At 41.6% G+C, this 25,531-nt stretch overlaps 1 protein-coding gene across 2 annotated transcripts in view; it reads right to left on the bottom strand.

Moving 5' to 3' along the window:
* Positions 1 to 25,531, bottom strand: part of LOC137518434 (intraflagellar transport protein 70A) — a 92,618-nt gene that overhangs the window by 39,033 nt on the left and 28,054 nt on the right. For both annotated transcript variants that reach the window (XM_068236277.1, XM_068236278.1), the window contains exons 7-13: positions 19,882 to 20,010; positions 15,458 to 15,507; positions 9,668 to 9,820; positions 7,106 to 7,171; positions 4,985 to 5,038; positions 4,525 to 4,590; positions 2,400 to 2,476 (exon numbers count right to left, since the gene is read on the bottom strand). In XM_068236277.1, the coding sequence (XP_068092378.1) occupies positions 2,400 to 2,476; positions 4,525 to 4,590; positions 4,985 to 5,038; positions 7,106 to 7,171; positions 9,668 to 9,820; positions 15,458 to 15,507; positions 19,882 to 20,010 (595 nt within the window). The remainder of the gene's footprint in view (positions 1 to 2,399; positions 2,477 to 4,524; positions 4,591 to 4,984; positions 5,039 to 7,105; positions 7,172 to 9,667; positions 9,821 to 15,457; positions 15,508 to 19,881; positions 20,011 to 25,531) is intronic.

A 25,531-nucleotide genomic window follows, 5' to 3' on the forward strand; every position in this document is an offset into this window, starting at 1 on the left:
ACAGGATGGCTGCGGGGAGCTGGTCGAAGCCCCAGTTTTAGGTACACTTTAAGGCCCTGTCCCCTCTGCATGTAATACAGCTGGAAAATTACAATAGGTGTCCACTAACAATACAATTTTCAGCAAAGAGTAACCCAAGCAATTGAAAATAAAACGTTCTAATACATAGATTACTTTGTTATCAACTAACCAATCTGTACTTCCTGTCCATCACAACTGAACTGTAGTTTAGGGGTGAGTGCTGTAAAGGTATACTGCATGACTTTCAGTCAAGCAATGTGTTCTGTTTTATGAAGGGGGGGGGGGGGGGGGGAGATTGGTAAGCATTATATCGCTGCAGAAACTTCCTTTGAAGCTCCCACAGGAACCACAGTGGTTGAGGGCACTTTAAAGTGCAGCCAATAAAAGCAGAACTGTTCAGTTTTATGCACAGTCTGCACTATTTTTGTTTTTATTCATCAGGTCCCCAGTGGTATCAAAGCATTATAAGTCAACAGAGGAAAAATACTATAGCCAAAAAGGATTTCCGTAATTTCAAAATTTTTTGACCAAGACCTGATTGATGGAAGAAAACATGGCTGCTTCAGTAGACATCTCACTTTATTGCCAAACAAATCAAGTCTTTTGCATAAAAGAAGCCATGTCTCCTGACTAGGTAACCTTATAATAAAGACCTATTGTTAAAGTGAACCAGAGATGAGGCACCCTCGTGTATTTTACCATATATATAAGTGGGGACATTAAAATAAACACCTACCCTGCTCTCTGCTTCATCTTTCTCTGCTCAGCCTGCTTATTATCAGCCCTGATAAAATCCCCGACTGAGGACTCAGTCTGGTTTTGCTCAGGAATCATTATAGCTGAGTCTGTCTTCTCTGATGTCTTTTCAAGTCCAAGCCTGCCCCCTTCCAGCTCTGATTTTATCAGGGCTGATAATAAGCAGGCTGGGCAGTGAAGGATGAAACACAGAACATGTTCGGTGTTTTCTCTAATGTTTCCACTGATATATAGGGTAAAATAGAGTGGGTTGCAAAAGTATTTAGCCCCCTTGAAGTTTTCCACATTTTAGCATATTACTGCCACAAACATGAATCAATTTTATTGGAATTCCACATGAAAGTTCAACACAAAGTGGTGTACACATGAGAAGTGGTACGAAAATCATACATGATTCCAAACATTTTTTTACAAATAAATAACTGCAAAGTGGTGTGTGCATAATTATTCGGCCCCCTTTGATCTAAGTGCAGTCAGTTGCCTATAGACATTGTCTGATGAGTGCTAATGACTAAATAGAGTGCACCTGTGTGTAATCTAATGTCTGTACAAATACAACTGCTCTGTGAGGGCCTCAGAGGTTGTCTAAGAGAAAATTGGGAGCAACAACACCGTGAAGTTCAAAGAACACACAAGACAGGTCAGGGATCAAGTTATTGAGAAATTTAAAGCAGGTTTAGGCTACAAAAAGATTTCCAAAGCCTTGAACATCCCACGGAGCACTGTTCAATCGATCATTCAGAAATGGAAGGAGTATGGCACAACTGTAAACCTACCAAGACAAAGCCATCCACCTAAACTCACAGGCCGAACAAGGAAAAGATCTGAAAACTGCTGTTCACAAATGCTGTCCACCTAATCTGACTGAACTGGAGCTGTTTTACAAAGAAGAATGGGCAAGGATTTCAGTCTCTAGATGTGCAAAGCTGGTAGAGACATACCCTAAAAGACTGGGAGCTGTAATTGCAGCAAAAGGTGGTTCTACAAAGTATTGACTCAGGGGGCCGAATAATTACGCACACCCCACTTTGCAGTTATTTGTAAAAAATGTTTGGAATGATGTATGATTTTCGATCCACTTCTCACATGTACACCACTTTGTATTGGTCTTGTTTGTGGCAGTAATATGACAAAATGTGGAAAACTTCAAGGGGGCCGAATACTTTTGCAACCCACTGTACATGAGGGTGCTTCGTCTCTGGTTCACTTTAAGTATTCACTTATCCTCTTATCCTCTCTCTACAACAAAGGAGTAAAAAGGAACATGTTCTAGATGCAAATTTGATCAGAGAAAATAAGAAGGTGGAGCTGCAAAGTAAAACTTTGATTTGCAGTATTTCATATAATGTGTTTTGCATCACTAAACCTAATAACGAAATACTATGGAAATTAAACAGAACACATTTTTATCTTCTTCACTCACTAGTCTCTCTGTTAAGACTAGACAGCACTGCATGAGAGGCAAGTAACCATACACATATGCAATGGACGGTGAATGGGCACAAGGGAGCAAAGTTTTGATCACATTTGCAATAAAGTTTAATGTCCTTATGAATGAACCATGGTTCTAAGGAAAGCTCTCCAATGGTGTTCAACACAAAAATAGCTAAAACTGTACTCACTTTTCCAGGGCTTCGTCATATTCATTTACAGCCTTTTTTACAGAGTCATCATCACGGTTAAGTCTTGCTTCTTGTACCTTAACAGACAGAATTATGATAAGTCAGTTTTTAGTGTTCAAAGGCAACCAAATTCTTAGCTGCACTCCAGATAGGTATAAATTGGTGCAATGGTCCAACTGCTAGAGCATAGGCAGGTCCGGATTTACATCACAGGAGCTCATGGGCACAGATGTCCTGGCACCCAAGACTTCGCCCTCCATGAACCTACAAAACCACACTGAAAAGCACAGCAAGTGTGCTGGCTGACCCAGCTGTCACTTCTCCCTTACTTCCCTTGCCCGTCATAGGTAGCTACAGGTGTCCCTTAGCATTAGGTAGCCAGAGGTACCCTCAGTATTAAGTAGCAAGAGGTGTCTCCGACTGAAAGGAAATCTCTTCAGTGGAATGCAGAGAGCTGGGTGAGAACCTCTCATTTACACTCTCATCAGGACTCTGCATAGAGAAGAAGAAAGGAAGGCACTAGGGGAGGGGAGTGAGCCACCTTTCCATCATCAGGCGCTGTAGGAACATGCCTAGAGTGCCTTATGGTAAATCCGGCCCTGAGCACGAGCAGTCCAATCCGATCTCTATTTAGCAATGAGTGCTGGACATCGCTACATAAAGGTATGTTTTTAATGACATTCTTATCATGCTTGGTTAAGGTTGTAATCACAGAGGATCAGATAAATCGTAGTCAAAATGTAAGCTAGGGTCATACACGAGATATCAGATGGCTGCAGTACAAAGGGCTAAAACTAAGGCTAGGTTGATAACAGGCTAGGGTCATACACAAAATATCAGATGGCTGCAGTACAATGGGCTAAGACTAAAGGTAGCCATACACTGGTCGATTTGCATCAGATTCGACCAACAGATAGATCCCTCTCTGATCGAATCTGATCAGAGAGGGATCGTATGGCTGCCTTACTGCAAACAGATTGTGAATCGATTTCAGCCTGAAACCGTTCACAATCTGTGGTGGTGGTGGTGCTGCCGCCGCTCCCCCCCCCCCCCCCCCCCGCATACATTACCTGCTCCGCCGGCGCGAATCCCCAGGTCTCTGCTGTCTTCTTCTCCGCTCTGGTCTGGTCTCCGGCATGCTTCACTTCTTCCTGCCCGGCAGGAAGTTTAAACAGTAGAGCGCCCTCTACTGTTTAAACTTCCTTCCGGGCAGGAAGAAGTGAAGCATGACGGAGACCAGACCAGAGCGGAGAAGACAGCAGAGACCAGGGGACTCGCGCCGGCCGGAACAGGTAATGTATACCCGCTGTATTGCGTCGGTCGTCAGGCATTCGAACGCCGCTATCGACGCACTCCAGACCCGCCCGCGATCGAGAAAAATCTTACGCACGGACGGATCGACGGGAACGATCGATTTCGGTCGGAAATCGATCATTCTGTCAGCGGTGTGCGCGGCGATTTCACAGCCGATTTGATCACTGTGATTGAATCGGCCGTATATCGGCGGGAAAATCGGTAGGTATATGGGCCCCTTACGGCTAGGTCGATAACAGGCTAGTGTCATACACGGGTGGTTAGATGGCTGCGGTACAATAGGCTGAGACAGAGTCGAGGTCAAGGAGTAGCAAAAGTCATACACAGTATATCAAGAAAATAACAAACACTAGTCTAAAGGATAGATATATATCGCAAACACTGCATATATATCTATCAGAGCGACTAGACTAATAATACAATAATTTTCACAAGAGACAGAGAGCCCAGCACCAGCGTACTGATTGCTATCACGGGCAGTGAGTGAAAGTGAGACAGGGGTTTAAATCCTGTAAACCCCGCCTAGGAGCGGCCCAACCCAGAGCAAGCAATCAGAGTATCAGCTGACAGCATATCAGCTGACACTAAATCCTCCGACGTCGGAGCGTATGAGAGCGGCTCTGAGCCGCGCCCGCCCGTCCAGGGACACAGGGGAAGCGCGCACTCCCGTTCACCACCTCAGGGGTGACGGGAATGCCGCCGGATGAGGAAGGTCGCGGCTGTGCTCTGCTCTCTGAGCCGCCAGCGCTGGAACCGCTGACAGGTGAGTTCCTTACTTGTACAATCAAGAACAAATCTTTCTCATCTTTACCTGTTTTGTTAACTTTCTTAGCTGTTCTGTGAGTGTTCCTGCCAATTCATCAAGTTTTATGAAAGCCTTGTAAAAAACAAAGAGATATATCATTATTAGTGAATACTATGTTGTCCATATATTTCACCTGAACATCCAAAGATTTAGGAATGCCCTATAACTTAGGTACAATCACAAGGAATGAGGAGGTTCTATGCCAATACTGAAACTGGGTGGGGTTGTGGTATTTTGATAGAGTGCATGCTGATAAACCAGCAGAACGGGCAAGTACCTGTAACAGCTAGTACCTAAATAATAAAACTGTGGTATTTTGATAGAGTGCATGCTGCTAATACCAAGAGAACAGGTAAGTACATGTAACAGCTAGCACCTAATAATCTGCTTTTATTTGTATGCTTCAGGTGCAGTTTTTTTTTTCACTTTATACTTTATGTTTCAAGATAAGCCTAAAGTTACATACCTCATCAGGTGCTGTTTGGCAAGTGATAAGCGCATCCAGAAAATTATATAAATACTGTGGTAAAACATAAAGGAGAGCAAAATGGTAATTCAGAAATAGTGTGTTATTCTTTACAGAATACCTGAAGTGAGAGGGATATGGAGACTGACATGTCTATTTCCTTTAAAACAATACCAGTTGCCTGGCACCCTGCTGATCATTCATGCATCAGTAATGTCAGAATCATACACCAGAAACAAGCATGCAGTAAATCCAGTCAGACTTCAGTCATAAAAATCTGATCTGCATATGCTTGTTCAGGGTTTATTGCTAAAAGTATTAGAAGCAGAAAATCAGCAGGACAGCCATTAATTTGCATTGTTTAAAGAGACAAGTGAAAAAAATATGATATAATGAATTGGTTGTGTAATATGGATAATTACTAGAACATTAGTCGCAAAGAAAATATTCTCATATTTTTATTTTCAGTTATATCGTTTTTTTTATAACATTGCATCATTCTCTAATATTTGCAGTACACACTACTCAGCATTCTAAATGATTTTACAGAGCAGGCAAGTGAACTTTTGAACCCTTCTCTGCAGAGAAAAGGAAAATATATTTACAGACACTTGAGATAATAAACTTCAGAAGACAGAGCTCTCTGCGACTTTGAAAGTCGTAGAGCTCAATGGTTCTTTTGCATAGATAACAACTGGAGTTTTTTAACTCTTCCTGTACTGGAAAGAATGTTAGACATATGTCTCTGCTCCTAATGTTTTATTTCTTAGCTGTACTACACATGCATATCATAATATCTTATTTTTTTTTCCGCTTCAGTGTCTTTTTAAAAGAAAATAAATATGGCAGCCTCCATATTCCTCTTACTTCAGGTGTCCTTTAATTTTACTAATACAAATGTTAGTCTGTATAAAAATGAAAGGAAAATTGTACAGATAATAAATGCTTGCTAATGAAAACACAAAATGCATCATAAAAAGACTATCTTGGGAAGAGAGTAATGAGTGAGTATTTTCGTTCTGTGCAGAAAACTCAGTGCAGTAATCTGAATGAAGGGTCTTCAGCAGTGATGTAAGGCATGGGGCCCACAAGAGCTGTTTTAGACGTGCTTTCAAAAAGCACTTGGCTAATTAAAGCTAATGCAGTAGATTCCACAGGAGTGATTGCAATTTGCCGAGATCACCATCGTAGGTCCTGCAGCGTTTTTGGAGCATTTAAAATCGTAATAGGTGGTTTTGGCACACGGAGCTCACTGCCACAATGTTATGCTGCGTGGGGTGTGTAAGAGTAATTCAGGGCTCCAGGGGTTGCTCCCTCACTGTCCTCCTGCGCCATCTGGATCCTCTGCTACTCGACCCGTAAAGTCCTTCAATCAGGGGCATATTACGTATGAGCAGCCTGGCCGTGCCCGCTCACCCAGGCGCAGAATGCTCCCAGTGATGAGAACGTGATGCGGGAGCACGCAGCTGGACTACGCATTCTACGACTAGCCCTGATTGAAGGGCTTTACAGGCCAAATGGTGGAGGATCCAGGCGGCACAGGATGATGGCAAGGGTGCGATCAGCCTGGAGGGGGTTTGAGCAAGCCGCAGGTATGTACAATTTTTTTTTATATCCCTCATCTCAGGTACACTTTAAAAGTCATTTTATTGATAACGTAAAAAAAATTTGTTGCCATGAATGACTTTTAGAACATAAACTACTAGCTGTTGATTGTCTGCAGTTCTGTGAAAATAAAGTTTGGAGACTTTAAACAAATCTACTGGTGAGCAGATCCTTTCCTTTCCAAATGCTAAATGTTAGATTTTAAACATGAAAGTTCTCCCTTTGAATTCACAAATACTCATAATCAATAATGACATCCTGCCGTTAAACAGGATTTGTTGAGCAGTTCATGATCTCTAGGAAAAGAAAATAGTTTTTTGTTCATTAGTGTAAACAAACAAGTGCTTAGAGCAATACATTAAAGTAGATAAATACAAGTATCTTGGTTGAATTTCACATGATCTACAAAGAACCCCGGATTAATGATGAGCCAGGATAGTTGAGTGGTATTTTACATGCTTCTGCTATCAGATGAAAAGAACAAGGTCTGAGTTATCACAGCATGCAAATACTTACAGGAGTTAGAAACTTGTAGGTCAGATGGGCATTTTCAGCCAGAACATCTGCTGCAAGATCAAAGTACTAGAAAGAGAACAAACAATACACTATAAAGCAGTGTAATTAGGGTCACACTTACAAGACATTTTCTTGCATTTCTACTTATTTAGAAGTAAATCTGCACTCAATTATCTATTATGCTTCTGTAGTTGTTCATGAATGCAGCACTTCCAGCTGTGCCTGCAGGCAGTCTGGAAACTTTCATATTCTCTCATTGGACCTAGCAACCTTGAAAAAGTAAAAAAAGCTAAGCAAGTATGTATTTCTGTTTCTTAAAGCAAATCTGAAGTAATGATGCAAACTATAATCCAACTCAAGAGGGTATCGATGAAGTCAATTCTAGATGGTTGGGTCTACCATACAGTAGCTGAGTTAGAAAAAAAAATACAGAAAAGACTCAATTACTGGCACTTGCAATTTTTGGGTGATATTTTTGCTGCAATTTCCTGGCAATTGCTTTTGTGATTCTTATTCTAGGAACAAGAATTGTTTGCAAAATGCTAACACTTTTGGGTGCAGGGTACAGCTGCAGGCAGCTGTACCCTGCACCCACCACCCACTGAGCTGCGCACCCGGACCAGTATGTGCACCAGTTTTATATCTTGCTGCACGTGTTAGTATCTGGAATGCTGCTGATTGCACCTTGAGAATGAAATAAACCGTTTATGCATGCAATGCCGACCAACGTTCCTTTTCTCCAATGAACACCTTTCATTGAAACATATACGTAGTTTTTAAAAATGAATGCTATACAAAAAGTATCTTTCCATTTAGATATGCAGCAAGCTATAGCTTTCCAAAGCTGGCAGAATAACATATTGTGCAGCAACTTTCCATCTGACTGCACAGAATAGGAGTTTGTCACTCATTTTGCATGCCCATCACATGCTGCAGTCTCTGTTGAGGTGCCATAGGGGAATTAAGGATACCTAGGCAGATTGTGGGATAGGATAATGGACGGCTATGCAGAAACCTTTTAAAGGGACTCCGAGCAGTGCAGAAACTATGGAAAGATGCATATCATTTTAAAGCTCTCTTTCTCCTCTTTCCAATGATATATAAACCGCCGCCCTACGCCTTTTAGTTTTCGCTATTTTTGCGATTGAAATTGCCGCACTCGAGATTTCAATCGCGAAAATAGAGAAAACTAAAAGGCGTAGGGCGACGATTTAGGTGTCGCCAGAAAGAGGAGAAAGAGAGCTTTAAAATGATATCCATCTTTCCATAGTTACTTGTATTACACAGGGCGACTTTTTCCTAAAGTCAGCAGCTTCATTCTGCTGAATGGAGCTGCTGACACTGGGGAAAGTGTCGTCCTGTGTAATACAATGTAACTATGGAAAGATGGATATCATTTTAAAGCTCTCTTTCTCCTCTTTCTGGCGACACCTAAATCGTCGCCCTACGCCTTTTAGTTTTCTCTATTTTCGCGATTGAAATATCGACCGCGGCAATTTCAATCGCAAAAATAGCTAAAACTAAAAGGCGTAGGGTGGCGGTTTATATATCATTGGAAAGAGGAGAAAGAGAGCTTTAAAATGATATGCATCTTTCCATAGTTTCTGCACTGCTCGGAGTCCCTTTAAAGAGACTCTGGAGCGAGTCTAAATTCATGTTTTTAACTTTTATTAATGTTAAGCACTATAGCTAGTGCTAAACCGCCACATCCCTGCGGCAAAACGAGTGGTTTATACCCCCCAAATCCGCTGTGCAAAATCCACGACTTTCTTGGTTGTGGATTTTGCTGCCCACCTCTCCCCGCCCCTCTCAATCTTCCTTTACTGAGAGGGGCTGGGAGAGGCAGAGATCAGCAGGGATTGACGCACTAAAAGGCAGAGCTACAGCTCTAAGCTCTGCCTCAAGCAGGAAGTGCTCCCCGGATTTAGCAGACGGGATTTGGGGGGTATAAACCCCTCGTTTTGCTGCGGGGATGCGGCGTTTTAGCACTAGCTATAGTGCTTAACATTAATAAAAGTTAAAAACGTGAATTTAGACTCACTTCAGAGTCTCTTTAAGTTGTCAGTGCACCAACATACACTGTGCTATTTTTAATAAAAAGGAATCAGTGGCTTAACTACAAATAATGGGCCCCCCCTGCAAACCTTTGATGGGGCTCCCTAACATTCACATCCTTTCCCTTAGTGACCCTCACAGCCTGGAGTCCCATCTTGAAAGGGCCATAAAACAATTCTGAACAATATAATCTGCACACCCATAACAAGTGTAGCCACAAAAACACCTGATCTGAAGAATGGACCCCTTTATCAGAAGCACTGAAGTAGCAGATAGGGCCCCTTTACAGCTGTGGGTCCCCCTGTGGGCACAGGGACTGCTCCACTCTACTTATGTCCCTGACAGGAATATATGCAGTGGTAACCAAAGTGATTAACCTTGACTAACACAGACAAGTGAATGCATGTACTAAGAAAATGAATAATATCAAGTGAAATGAATGATAATCAGAAATAAAGTGTAATCACATATTATAATGCTGCCTGAGCTTCCAATGCTTCACATTACCTCATATTTGCAGTATAAAAGTAATAGATTGCCAAATGTCTCAGGAGGGAAGGGATTCTGCTGCAGCAAAAACTGGAGTTTTTCAAAGCCTTCTGTGGGTTTGGTATCCATGTTCATCAATGCTTGATTGTGAAGAGTAACTGGATCGAGTTCCTGAAAATAAAAAAATCATTTCAGATACCACATATTGGGCCCGGTAGTATTAGCAGAGAATTTTTGACTTCGCCCGTTTTCTCTTCAAACAGCCAGTCAGATACATTCAAGAATCTTTCCATATTTTAAATTCTGTAGAACCTGATTGGACATTTGAAGAGAAAGCAGACACAATTTTCTGTCCATTGCTGGCATCACACTGCAACTTCAGCTGACTAATCACATCATATATCTACCGCCTTCCGCCTCCACCTACAGAAAATGTACCACTTTTGCCTCTTTCTTTCACAAGATGCAACCAAACTACTACAGTGTTTCACATCTTTAAAGGGAACCAGAGATGAACGATTCACACAAAATAAACATATCAGTTGATAGCTTGTAAAGAATAAATGCTCTACCTGATAATTTTGCCACTCTGGTGTGCCTTTTTGAGTGCTTTTTATCCATTATTGCTCCAGGAAATATCCAACATGGCCACCGGCTCATATCCCTTTCTGCTTTCAGGTTATGAGGTGTTCTGGATGTGCTGTCTAGGCTATATGAGACTATAGACAAGCAGGGCTGCAGCTGCAGCATTTCTTCTGTGTGCTTTCAACTTCATATTCTGGTATGCTGTGTGGCTGTCTGTAGGAAGTGTCTCTCATAGTAATGAAACTGCATACAGTAGATAATAATGATGACTGGCTGCACAGACAGAGCACACAGATCACACAGCCACACTTGTCTGTTAGACAGAGATTTTTCCTGCAGCAGCAGCCCCTCCCCATGTCATCAGAGCTCTTAGTATGTAAAGCAGGAAATCTGATCCAGGAGGGGGAAGGCTTGGGCTTGAAAAGACTTCACAAAAGAGTGACTCAGCTATAATGATTCCAGGTCAAACCTCGACTTAATAGTCGGTGGATTCTTATCACAGTTGATAACAGATAGATTAGACTGAGAAGAATAAAACTAAAAGCAGGGTAGGTGTTTACTGTCATGTTCCCACTGATAAATGTAATAAAATACATGAGGGTGCTTCGTCTCTGGTTCTCTTTAATACAGCTAGTCCCTCCTCTTTGACCTACCAGCTAACTGTCTGGCTCTACTGCAGCATGACTTATCCGCCTCTCCAACGCGAACTCACTCTGCCAGTCCCTTTATTGGCTTCCCATCCCACAACAGATACAATCCAAGATCCCAACTCTCATCTAAAAAGCACGTTACAGTCCACCTCTTACTTAACTACACTTGTCTCCAGAGTCTGCTCTGAACGAAATCTCTTCATCTCTAGTCACCACTTGTTATTCTCACACACACAGCTTTTCTCAAATCTCACCGCTTCTTTGGAAATCCCTTCCATACTCTGTTCGTCAATCATGCACACTTATCATTAGACACAACCTGAAAACTCACATCTTTAAGCAAGCATATGACTTTACCCAAGACATTTTACACAGCATTTGACCAACACACTACTACCCTGTACACAGTGTCCCCTTGCCAACTGTTCTACCACTTTCCCATGAAGGGTCATTACTGCTGCATTTAGTTGTAACATATTTTTGTCAACTATGTGCAATGCATTAGCTGACCTGGTCAATTGTCTATTATCTGTGTCCCATTGTTGTGTAACTGAGTAGTTTGTATTCTTTATTGTATAGTAACACAGAAGATGCTGGTGCTATACAAATCCCAAGAAGTAAGAATAATTACAATAATAATAATAACAATAAGCTGCAGCTAGGCATTATGAGGCCTGGCAAACACATCTTTTAGTTTTCAAGAGTTTTTATTCCACTTCTCATAGAAAATTAGAATGAAAACATTTCTCCACACAAGGGGTGCTCAGAAACAACAATGAAAAAAACTAAATGGTTGTTTAACCTACAGGCACAATAAAAAAGGTGTTTACTTATACAAATAATAAAACAGAAGCATTTAGCTGGCCCTGACCTTGGTTCAAAGGTTGTGCAGGTTAGAGGAAGCACTAGATCTTTGCAAATTCACCTTCTCTTAGTACATGTGTTAGCAAGGACAGGGAGTTGAGGTTTTAAAATTAGAATGTGAGCAGAGAATTACTTATAGGCTCCCTGCACACTACATGCGATTCTGATTCTTAATCGTTTTTTACATCTGATTCCGATTTTTAATCGTTACTGCATTTTTTCCTCTGTTTTTCTGTTGATTTTATTCAGGGAAAATCGGAATTGCAAATCGGAATCGCAAAACGGATTTGCGGTGTGCAGGGAGCCATATACAGACATAGACAAAATTGTCGGTACCCTTACAGTTCATTAAAAGGTTCGTTTTACCCCTTGAAAAGAGATCAAATGAAAAGCAATTGTCCTATGTGCACCTCCATGGTATTGATGCCATTATGGTAAGTAAAACAATGCATGATGTGAGATAAAGTATTATAATTATTCCACAAAGACATACGGCCTGGCAACAGCTTCATGTAATTGGTAAAGGTCTAAGATGCATACATTTGCATAAAGTTAGATTAAAATTTTTCAATTATAATCTGGTCAACAGGTTAATTAGTTTTGCTTTTAGCCCTATTTGGGGGAGCACTTTGGACTTATAATAATCTGCACAAAAATTCAAAGCTCGCAGTACTCGCAAAGCATATCTACTTTATTCAAATATCAAAAATGCACATAAATAATCCCCTTAACAACCCCTCCCCCCTAAAAACTCTGCCGGCTTAAATTTCTGGAGTGCTATTCAAATAAGCACATATGGATTATCCAAGTATCCTTCCAGTCCCGGAATCTGCGTTCTTAGGATAGCCCCCTTTGTCAAACAACCTTATTATAACTTATTGGATCTCCGTGACAGTCAAAATAACAACTAGCTTGTCTTTTTCTTGTAGATAACTTTAACTGCTTTACTCTTTCGCATTCAAGACAAGCAACAGGATTTTAACCATGGCTGCATAGCAGCACTCACCAACCCTTCGCTGCCCTCTCGGCAGTATCTATGTAATGGCTTGTATCCGCGGCGTCCCGTGGCTTACCCCACCGATGACTTCCTCTTATAAGGGCTGTCCCGAGTTTCTTCCCTGGCCGGCCAGACTGTTAGGTTCTATGCATGAGCCGGAGGACGCTAACCATTACCGCACTCTCTTCCTCCCGGCTCGAGTGTTGTCCGGATCATGAACGATTCGGATCTTTGATCCGAATCTTTTTTATGAGTCGATCATCCGAATCATCAAAATGAACGATTCGGATCGCAAAAGGGGCGGGGCCAGGAGCGACACGCCCCCTCTCAGCGGGCAGCGGGGTCCTGGAAGCAGGGATCGCTCTGTTGGATGGGAGGCAGCCTTGCAGGGAGACAGGTAGATGAGAGAGAGGGGACATGGGTGCCACTGCCAGATATGTGTAGAGCACACACTGGCTATAACGTGCTGCCCATTATAGGCTGTCTGTTCCGTAGTGCTGCACAGTGATCACATTGGAAACTTTTGTCTCAGCACAGCTCAGTAACTTTGCAGACAGTGTGATTGAAAGGCAATATAATCCTCCTGCACTCGGCACTAAACAGCTGCACTTATCTTCTGGGAATGCTTTCTTTCACTGTGCGACCTTTTCTTTCAAAGTGTACAGATGAGCATATAGGTGAAATATATGTAAAGCATATGACTTCAGCATGTGGGGATTGTGTGCAAACATTTCTGCTCTCTGCTCGTCCCTCCTCCCTTCTCTGTCCACTCCCTGCCCTCTGTCCATCTTCTCCCCTTCTCTGTGTGTCCACCCCCTCCCCTTCTCCTGTCCACAGACCTGTCCTGCTGTTCATTTTACCCCCGAATGCTTCCGGTAGTAAAATGATCCGAGATTCGGATCAAAGATCCGGATCTCTTCAATGATCCGATTCGAATCATCCGGATCATTGAAAAGATCCGAACTTCCCATCTTCCTGCATACGTGTTACGCACACTCAGTCACGTGAGCTTCCTCAGTGCATCTGCTGTGGATCTGAGAAGGGGCGTTACTGTTAGCCCATTTATCGTCACGTTCCCTCTCATGGATAGGCTGATTCTTGCCCTGCATTCTTTTGTATCTTTACACGGATTCATGAAGCAGCATATATTTTGGTCATTATTCATTTCTCCCATTATTTCTTTCAGTAATCTAGATCTTCTATCTTTCAGCATTGTTCCATTCTTATATTCTTTTATTGCAACTCACCACTTAATATAGCGTCTCCATAGACATTCAATTTTAGTTGTAGCTACAATTCAGCAATTTAATGGACTCTCAGACAAACAATCTCAGACATTCTATCCACAACATCCATCCATACTTTTTAGTCTATAACACTTCCCCCAAATCAATTTGGATTGATCTACATCAATATCTATAAGATCCAAAAGCTCATTGTTCTCATCAGTTTTAAACGATTTTTCTCTGATTCGTAAACCGATTTTTTTGAAAAACCAACATTTTCCTCCTGTGGTCTCAAAATATATGGCAAGACTACTTTATAGCTTTATTCAATCAGATGTAATCCTCAACCTGGCAAAAAAAACTGCCAGATTAAAGTCTGTATTCCATTCACCTGGGTATTACGTCCCAAGCATATATATCCATCTACTCTCAAAGTGATACAATAATCTATCATAGTCTCCCCCTCTCAAACTCTGTCTAGCCTTAATAATCCCTTTACATCTCATTAATAGCAAAATGGGTACCTAATGGACTATCTTCCTCAGCATCCTTTATATTAGCTACATGCTCCCCTATGCGTTTCTTTAGAAGTCTGCCAGTCTTGACAATTTTTAACAACTTTGACCATTCATGCTAGCCAATCAATAGAATAAACACTTATTGTGCTTGTGTCAGTGACAAAGGTGGTGCTTCCAAGCCTATTATTTGTGGTCGGATAGCTTACTGATAAAACAGTGTGTTCCATAAAAGTACGGTAATATGACGGCACTGTGTATTAAATACTTTTAAGAATTAATCAATGGCGTATATATATATATATATATATATATACCTTTAACAAAACATAGACATTTTTTTTTCAATTTAAAGGGATACTGTAGGGGGGTCGGGGGAAAATGAGTTGAAGTTACCCGGGGCTTCTATTGGTCCCCCACAGATATCCTGTGCCCGCGCAGCCACTCCCCAATGCTCCGGCCCCACCTCTGGTTCACTTTTGGAATTTCAGACTTTAAAGTCTGAAAACCACTGCGCCTGCATTGCCGTGTCCTCGCTCTCGCTGATGGCACCAGGAGTGTACTGCGCAGGCACAGACCATACTGGGCCTGCGCCGTGCGCTCCTGGTGACATCAGCAGGGGCGAGGACACGGCAATGCAGGCGCAGTGGTTTTCAGACTTTAAAGTCTGAAATTCCAGAAGTGAACCGGAGGCGGAGCCTGAGCATCGGTGAATGGCTGCGTGGGCACAGGATGCCTGCGGGGGACCATTAGAAGCCCCGGGTAACTTCAACTCATTTTCCCCCCGACCCCCCTACAGTATCCCTTTAAAGATCTTTCTTTGAGTGTTTACAATGAAAGTGACCAATACATTTTTTTCTCACATAATAAATAATTACGGTATGTGTGCATTTTTGGAACAAGACACAGCAGTTACTGTATGTCACGGTTCCATAAAGTAAATGGTCAGGAAGTCACAATATTATTCCTACCTCTTCAGACCTTGGAGGCATGTCTGTCAATGCTTCTTGTGCTGCATCATCTAGAGTACAAAGCATTCAAAATGTTTTTACTTAAAGTCCATACATGTTCCACAGAGAGTTCAACATAAACACAAAAATGCAAATAGTATATAAATATATATATTGCTTGATACAACACTAATGATAAATTCATCTGAGTAGGATTAAAAGGAACAATATGTAAATCATTTGCTAAAACATCCCTTCCTTTTTGGTCTGCTTTCCTTTTTCAGTTGGGATTTTCCAACATGTCCAGTCACCCTGTCAATCAGTAAACCAGCAGAGCTTGATTAACAGTTGGACAACTAGGCAGGGTGGGAGTTAAATATCGCCAGAAGATTCAGTTACAATGGCCCAGAAAACTTGATATGAGTATGGCCGGCCTTAGGGACTTTGCATATCAGGTAGGCATCACTGTCCACAAGACACAGATGAAGAGGAAGGGATGAATTTCTGTGATTTTGTTTTTATTTCTAATTATGAAAATAAGAACACAGAACTTTTCTACACTGTTATTTGAACAAGGTCTTATGAAATGTCATTCTGCATGTTTTTTTTGTTTTTTTAAACTAGAAAATGTATGCCCAATGGGCACATAAAAAAGATTTTAATAAGGAACTTTAGTGGAAAATAACACAGCTTATAAAATTGCTTTTTTTTTCTTTTTGTTTTACAATATTTATGTATAGATTATTTAGTCAGTGCTTGCCAATTGTAAAGTCTTACCTCTCCCTGATTTACATTCTGAAATGTATCACAGGTGGCAACATCTTTAGCCCCATCAGATGCAAAGAATAAAGAAAGATGGGTCTCCCCCCGGATTTTGCAATATTAGCTTAATTTATGAGTGATACCACAGCCAAAGCACAACATTTTGGCACACAGGCCTTTGTCGTTGGACAAATACCTGTGTGCTGAAACGTTGTGCTTTCTGTGGCTATGGTACCACTCATAAACCAAGCTAATATTGCAAAGTCCTGCTGGAGACCAGTCTTTCTTCATTCTTTGCATCTGATTGTACACCCCTGTGGGATCTGGATACGTTCTGGTTGACTACCTGGTGCTACGGTTGTCAGTGGTTTGAGCTCTGGGGCAATCCTTTTTTTTGTGGTGGAACATCTTTGGTACTGTCAGGTGTAGCTCTGCAGAATGTTCAATTACTGAGAGATCCGAAGCCAATATAAAGTATACTATTTCACATAGCTAAACAGCCTAGGCTAAGCATCACTGGGAGGGCGGGTTACATACCATAATACAGCAATACATTGATATAGGACGTTTTTCTGATGCGGAAACCAGGAAAATTTACATCTGTGGGTATCCTGAATAATTTACTGTATTCTACTGTAGGTCACTATGTTAAATCTTTAACCACTTGATGACCCAGCCTTTACCCCCCCCCCCTTAAGGACCAGCGCTGTTTTTTGTGATCTGTGCTGGGTGGGCTCTGCAGCCCCCAGCACAGATCATGTTACATGCAGAGCGATCAGATCGCCCCCCCCCTTTTTTCCCCCTATGGGAATGATGTGCAGGGGGGGTCTGATCGCTCCTGCCTGCCTTAGGTTTGCGGGGGGGGCACCTCAAAGCCCCCCTCGGCAGCGAAATTCCCCCCCTCCCTCTCCTACCTGTCCCCCACCCCGGTGATCGGGGCTGCACAGGACGCTATCCGTCCTGTGCAGCCTGTGACAGGATGTGCTCTGTCATATGGCGGCGATCCCTGGCCGCTGATTGGCCGGGGATCGCCGATCTGCCTTACGGCGCTGCTGCGCAGCAGCGCCGTACAATGTAAACAAAGGAGACAAATGTCTCCTGCGTTTACATTTAGTCTGCGAGCCACGATCGCAGGCTATTCACGGAGACCTTTCCTGATTAATTAGGGAGGCACCTGGCGACGCAGATCTGCGTCGCTGGTCCTCCAGCTACCACTTTGCCGCCGCACGGTATGAGTGTGCGGTCGGCAAGTGGTTAAAGACTAGTTTGGTAGGGAAGGTGGGATGCATAAAGATGAAGAGAAAGCGGACATAAAACTAGTTATCTATTAAGGAAAAAGTCTGAGGTACGAGACACAAAAAGAATGATATAAGGAGAAATGAGGCAAAGAGATTTGAAGTATTATGCTAGGTACATATAATGCAATTTTCTGACAGATTTTCTGTCAGATCGATTATTTCCAACATATCTGATTTAATTTCCGATCGTTTTTCCATACACTTCTATGAAAAATCCGTTGAAAAAAATCGGTCAGAAATCAGATTGGACATGTTGGAAATAATCAATCTGACAGTAAACCGGTCAGAAAATTGCATTATGTGTACCTAGCATAAGGTGGGGTGGGATATGGAGTCAACTGAAGCTTAATGAGATGCAGGCACAGAGAGGACTGAGGAATAAAGCCTGGTACACACCTTGCAATTTCCCATCAGATAGATGGGTCGAATAGATAATTTCCGACAGGTCCGATTTGATTTTACGATCGTTTTTCTGATCGATTTGCATAGAAGTGATCAGAAAACCGATTAGAAAAATGATTGGATCTGATGAGAAATTGCATGGTGTGTACCAGGCATTAGAAACACATAGGCACAGAGAAGACTAATGTAAAATAAGCTAACAGCACATTGCACAGGCAGGTGTGAAAAAATGCTGTTAAAGGGGAACTGAAGAGAGAGGTATATGGAGGCTGTCATGTTTATTTCCTTTTAGACAATACCAGTTGCCTGGCAGCCCTGCTGATCCTCTGCCTCTAATACTATTAGCCATAGCCCCTGAACAAGCATGCAGCAGATCAGGTGTTTCAGTGGTTCAGACTTATAAGTCTGATCTGACAAGACTAGCTGCATGCTTGTTTCTGGTTTTAATCAGATACTACTGCAGAGAAATAGACCAGCAAGGCTGCCAGGCAACTGGTATTGATTAAAAGGAAATAAACATGACAGCCTCCATATACCTCTCTCTTCAGTTCCCCTTTAAGTAAGATTGCTTTCACAAGTATAAATTCTAATTGTTTATTCTTATCAATTTACAAAAGTGAACTAACAGAAAAAAATTGTAAATTAAATAAATATTTGGTGTAACTACCCTTTGCCTGCAAAACAGCATGAGGGATTCTGTGTGATTATTATATACCGTATGATAAACCAATTATATTGGAAAGCATACAGCTAACCTGGAAAGACTTGGTTTAGAGCATCAGAATGACCATCTGATGGATCCCCCTGTAATCGAATTTGATCAGAGAGGGATCTATTACCTTCCCATACACTGCACACCGATTTTCAATAGATTTCAGCATGAACACTAATGAAAATCTACCCAGCACTGCTGTCTCCGCCTGCAGCCCCAGCCCTCCATGTAATATGCTCCCCACTCCTGGGCCTGTGGTGATTGCAGAAGCAGCTCACCTATCCACTGTGTGCATCCTCTAGTGTCTTCTCTCCATCATCAGGTGTGCCTGTACTCCTGTGACCCCATCTTATGAATGAGAAAGCAGTAAATGAGACAGGGTCATGGAGGGACATGGAGTGAAGGTGCCCCCAGCAGCAGTGGAGACAAGATGCAGTGGATACATGAGCTGCTTCCACACTCACAACGGACACGGGTGTGTGGTGAGGAGATGGTGGCAGCGGGAATTTACACATTACACATGGGGGGAGAGCGGCCATATGATGGTAAATTTGAATTACTTGGCAATGTATAATGTATTGGCATAGTAGGTTTGTTCTCTTTGCACCAAATATTGAATTAATCTGGCCAGGTACGGTTCAGACACTACTGAAGGCAGAAAGATCATCAATACTGACAGGCAATTGGTATTGTTTATAATATAACATAAATATGACAGCCTCCATATTCCTCTCACGCAATACTTACAATACAGTAGTACTGTCATTCTTGTGCCCAGGTGGTTCCAACCACAATTGTGTTTACTTGCCCATATATTATCTTTGATTGTGTTTGTTCTTTAAATCAATAAGGATTTGTTCATGTAACTGGTGCAGCATTCATCAGTTTGCTTTTCTACTATATGAATACAAATAATCATCACTTACTGCTAATAATCATCATTATGTTGGTCGTCACTTTTAAAAATGTGGCAATTATCTGAAAGAGATGTTATTTCTGACCACCACCTTCAGAAATAGGCCACCTTAGAGAGACCTACTAACCACAAACACCACAGAATGCAATACAACACATATTTGGCCAATGCTACAACTCACTCCCAAACAGATCTGTATATTGTAATATTGTACATAATATGGCTGACTGTGTTTGTAGCTTGTTACTATCTGCCAGAAAAGACAACAATGAAATAGGCTTTATCTTTGTAAGGAATTCCATGTGGAGCTGACCTATATAAAAGTTATAAAACGACAAAATAACACCAGGCTTACAATTTTTTAATTGGTATTCAATGGCTGCTTTGAGGTTAAAGGCTTCAATGAGTGCAGTTTCATGCAGCACCAGGGTGTTTCCCACACTGCGCACATCAATGCCTTCTGTTGTCATGCCAACCATGAGCTCTAGAAGGAAATACAAAGACAAACTTTTACATGTGTGATAGAGAAAGGATAATGGAAATCTAAACAATGAATCTCATTTCTTCTCTGATCCTAGTAACACTACAGCATTAAGGTGTTATGTTGATTCATGATTAAAAACGCTGCTAAACAAAACTTAAAGAATTCTGCATGCCAAAATCATCCTCACATTTCACACCTTGTCTTTCCTGTGGAAGTTGTTGAGGAGAAGGCAGTTAACCATCAAACAGCCTCCCTTCATGAAATAAGCATTTTTTTTTATTTTTTATAGATTCATCTATACCCATGAGCCCACATGCGTCCCTCTCAAACAGTTCGATCTATTGTCCACAAATAAGGTAGCATCCATCAAAAGTCAGCGCAGGTTCAGAAAGTCACTGTATGTAGGGAATGATAAATTCTTCACCACAATATATCAAATGCTCAGAGGTAGGTATCGGCCAAACATCAAAACAAGAAAAGGCTTACCAGCTCCCAACAACCCACATTATAAGGTTGTAAAATGGCTCAGGTCACAGATAACGTCCAGGGAACATCAGACGTTGTGGAGATCCAGTGGACATCCGTGTGGAGGTAAAGTTTCAGGAATTTACATAGGAAAACAAAAACGGCAATATCTAAGCATAACCCGTTTATTTAGATAAAATTTCTTTAAAAGGCAGTAGATATAAAAACAATAACTCACATACAGGGCCCATAAACTGGCAAGCCCCAAAGATTAGCGCGCATGTAATGGTCAACCGTAGATCAATACACAATGGTGTCGCCTGTTACCTTCCCGACCAGTTTCGCAGTCTTGCGGCATTTTTTTTTGTTTTGTTTTTTTCTCCCCTGATGACGCAAGACTGCGAAATTGGTCGGGAAGGTAACAGGGGGCACCATTGTCTATTGATCTACGATTGACCATTACATACGCGCTAATCTTCCGGGGTTCCCAGTTTATGGGCCCCATATGTGAGTTATTGTTTTTATATCTACTGCCTTTTAAAGAAATTTTATCTAAATAAAACGGGTTACGCTTAGATATTGCCGTTTTTGTTTTCCTATGTAAATTCCTGAAACTTTACCTTCACACGGATGTCCACTGGATCTTCACAACGTCTGATGTTCCCTGGACGTTATCTGTGACCTGAGCCATTTTACAACCTTATAATGTGGGTTGTTGGGAGCTGGTAAGCCTTTTCTTGTTTTGATGTTTGGCGGATACCCACCTCTGAGCATTTGATATATTGTGGTGAAGAATTTGTCATTCCCTACATACAGTGACTTTCGGAACCTGCGCTGACTTTTGATGTATGCCTGACTTCTGAACTTTTGGACATTGTTCTTTTCGGCGGCGGTTCCATTGTTCCTTGGTGCCGATATATTTTCTAATATATAATAAGGTAGCATCACTTGGTATGGCATGATATTCTGTAGCATTCAGCTGTATAGCACAATTTCATCAGCAGTTCTCAGTCTACTCCCCATTGGTAAACTGCATACAGCACTCAAATCGCTGCTCTTATAATTTATATCAAAATGTAATACAAATTATTTTTATTTAGTAATTATATAGTACCGACATCTTCCATAGCGCTGCACAGAGCATATTGTCTTGTCACTTAACTGTCCCTCACAGGGGCTCACAATCTAATCCCCACCATAGTCATATGTCTATGTATCCTATAGTGATGTGTTGTAGTCTAGGGCCAATTTATGGGGAAACCAATTAACTTATCTGTATGTTTTTTTGACGTGTGGGAGGAATCTGGAGTGCCCAGAGGAAACCCACGCAGACATGTGGTGAACATACAAATTTCTTGCAGATAGTGCCCTGGCTGAGATATGAACCGGGGACCCAGCGCTGCAAGGCAAAAGTGCTAACCATGATGCCACCATGCTGCACAAATGGATGGAACAAAAAAATAATAGTTTTACTACCATTATAAAATCAGCATCTGAACTGCTAGTATAGCAGCATCCTATTCTTGCTATGCTGAGAGTACCAGGGAGCTCCATACAGCAACTGGCGGGGAGAAATAATAGAAATCAGACAAGGTTTCCTGCACAACTCAGCCAGTGGTACTTTCTGGGAAAGCAAAGACATGAGACTGCCACCTCTGTCTGTCTTGGTTACTTGGTCTGATATCTCCAGATTTGGACAATGTTATCTCACATAAACCTGCAGATGTTAACAAAATGACCCATCAACAGGCCTCAAAGTCAGAACATCTCACTTGTTTTTAGGGTCTTGAGGTCAGCAGGTACATAAATAAGTATTTACTAATTAGGCTAGGTATTAACAATAGATTTTTGTCAACCTGTAATTGTTGTTTTGGGCAGCACTTTTCAGTGATTGTTGTATATGGGTCTGCATCAGATGCATTTGCTAAATTTTGCTGCGCTGCGGAAAATGGTACATTTTCCTTAAAAGTGGGAACCAGCCCTAAGGCAGGGAACACGAATGTAGATGTGTGTGTGTGTTTTGCCATGCACAGCAAATTGCGCACTGCCCATTGTAGTCAATAGACAGCTCGAGAATTGCACATTCGTTCCGAGTTCCACATTTGCATTTTTTTCCCGTGATTTTTATTGGCATAGCGTTCTGCTTTTTTGTTTGCAAAAAACATGCAGTTACAACTGCAATGTATTCTGCCACATCTGAAAAAAAGGAGGAACGGATGCAAACAAATTGCGTGTGGGGAAAAAAAGCAGTTGCAGTAAAGCCAAGGGCCGGGAATCATGGGTAAAAAAGCACAGTCAAGTGTGTTCCCTGCCTAACATGTTTTTAGCTCGATTAAATTGTTTTATACAGTAGGTATTCTACAGTGCTTTTAACTAAAACTGACATCAGTGTTTGCTGCTAGTCATTAGATTAGTCATGATGTTGGAAGATAAGCAGTAAAACCTCTTTCCCTGCGCAAGATTACTCCTGCAGAAATGTGGGCATGTTTGGACAGTGTCTATGTTGTTCCTAAGGCTACAAATAAGGGCAATTTAAGCATACAGTTTTAGAAATGCTTACACAGCAATTTCAATGTATGTAATAGAGAACAAACACATTGAAACAGAAAAAGGAAAAAAAGTTTAGTTTAAAAGGACATTTATAAACATATTTCATCAGCTGTTAAAGCAATCTTGTGAGAAAAAATAATAAAAAACAAAACATACTTCCCTATGTAGTGGAAAGCCACAGAGGCTTCCAAGATCCTTTTTGGAGCCCACCGCTGCTACCCAGGACCCTCTTTTTCTTTGTGGCTGCGCTCCCGACTGAGTACGAGCTTCTTCCTACAGCATATGTGTGAGTACGGTCAGCGCATGCCCAGTAGAACAAAGCACTTTTATTGGAGGAAAATGTCATGCATGAGCGACTGCACTCTCTACTGGGTATGCTTGGACCATTCACGTAAAAGATCAGTACGGTGAAGTTAGTATTTGGATGGGAGCAAGGCCATGAAGAAGAGGGTCCCAGGCTGCAACGGTAGACTCAAGGAGATTGGAGGAAGTCTCTGGACTATCCAGAGGAGCCTACTGCTGAGGTAAGTACTGCATCTCATTTTTATTACATGTTTCGCTTCAAGTGCACTTTAAATCATATTTAGCTAGCCAATGGCTACAGCTAACATTATTTTTAGCAGCAGAAAGAATGAAAATAAAACAACATTAGAACATTTGAAAAAAAAAATAAATACACGCCATAAGTGTGGGTCCACACTAGACCCGGGTGCAGGACGGACACTGCAGTCCGGATCAGGGGAAGTACCCACCGTACTGCAAACTGATGAAAGTGCATCAGTTTTGCATCAGTTTCCGTTCAGGTTTTTCCCTGACAGAAAACGTCTCCATCATTAGGAAGGAGTGGGAGGATTTTTTTGGGCCAATCATACAGCTCAGGCTATCCGTTTTAACATCCGTTTTTTGCCTGTGGAGCTGGAGATGCGTTTTCTCATTACTTTCACTACCCCTGCGTGTATCCGTGGTCCTGATCCGTTGCGTGAAAATGCAGCAGATCCGGACCTTCCGTTCAGGTTTTGAAAACAGATCCCCGCAAACGTAGACGGATCCGTTTTTTACTTGGGTGAGGCTGGCTGCTATTTTCAACATTAGTATCCGGGACTCCGTTTTTCATCAGGTTTGAAAAACGCAGCCACGGATACGTTTCCGGACCTAGTATGGACTGGCTCTTAAACAAGACAAAATGAGGGTGTTGAGAAAAACAAACAAAAAAACAAAACGGGGGATCCCTGGATTGAGGCCTAATAATCAGGGACTAGGCTATAATACCAACTTCATCTAACTCAGGGGTGGCATAACTATTTAGGCCAAGAGCCATATCACCGTTCTTGAGAGTGCTAGGGGGCCAAACTAGCGAAATTACACCTAATTTTTGCTGATTGCAATTAGGTACCCTACAATAACCCATATACCGTGTACAGTTAGCACAGTGGCAGATGCTAATCAGTGGCTGTTACTGCTGCTGGCACAGTGGCAGCTGATAATCAGTGGCTACTACTGCTGCTGGCTCCAGCATGCGGCACCAAAGCTATGGCCCGCGGGCCACATGGAATTAACAACCAGAAATTGCTTTATGGGCCCTATTTGGCTCCCGGGCATGACTTTAGACATGCCTGATCTAATTGTACTTGACTGCTGACTGCTTAATTAGAATGTAACTAAAGATACTACACTAACAACCGAGCCCCATCAACAGTCCACATCTTTAGAAGATGATACTGTAATAAGAAGAGCCAATGGACAGATAAATAATACAATGACATAATGAAATGAATACAGCCATCATACTTTTCACTTTATTTTATCAAGGTTTACTGAAACGCAAACTGAACAGACAGAAGATTCTGACATTAGAACGTGCTTTGTACACATTCGCCATTTATTTATTTATTTAAAAAAAATCAATTAAATAAGCATGTCATACTGTAGATGAAATATTTGCAACATAAATAAGCATATGTTGATACTGATCTCATACAGATGTCTGAATTGTATAGGCATTCATTTTATCCCACATTATTTGCCAAATGCTGGTATCATTATACAGCTGTGCACAGCTGGACACCATAACGCACACAGTTGCTACGGCTACTAGTCTGTGTTAACCATTCGATTTCTGGACAAAATGCCAAACTTTCACCTGTTCCAAGTTTTATGAGATTCTGAAAAGTCATCTGATGTGCTCAAGTTATACGTATAACGGCATCTGGATCAGGTCATTCTTTGTAATTAGCAGCTTTCTCTTACAGAGAACAGAGCAATGAATGCATCACAAACAAGCACAACTCTGCTCATTCCCCCAGGGACGTTGAATTTGAGGGAGGTGCTGAAGAGTTGTGACCCAACTGAGTGTTGCATATTTACATTAACCCTTTGCTTACTGAAATAATAGTGATAACTTTTATTTCCACCTATGAAAAAAAGGTATTTAAAATAGGAAATCTTGGTTTACAAAAGATGGCAGTAATTTGCATAAACTGATAAACCTCTTATTAGTGGTTCTCTC

Source organism: Hyperolius riggenbachi, chromosome 5, assembly GCF_040937935.1.
Source record: "Hyperolius riggenbachi isolate aHypRig1 chromosome 5, aHypRig1.pri, whole genome shotgun sequence".
NCBI lineage: Eukaryota > Metazoa > Chordata > Amphibia > Anura > Hyperoliidae > Hyperolius > Hyperolius riggenbachi.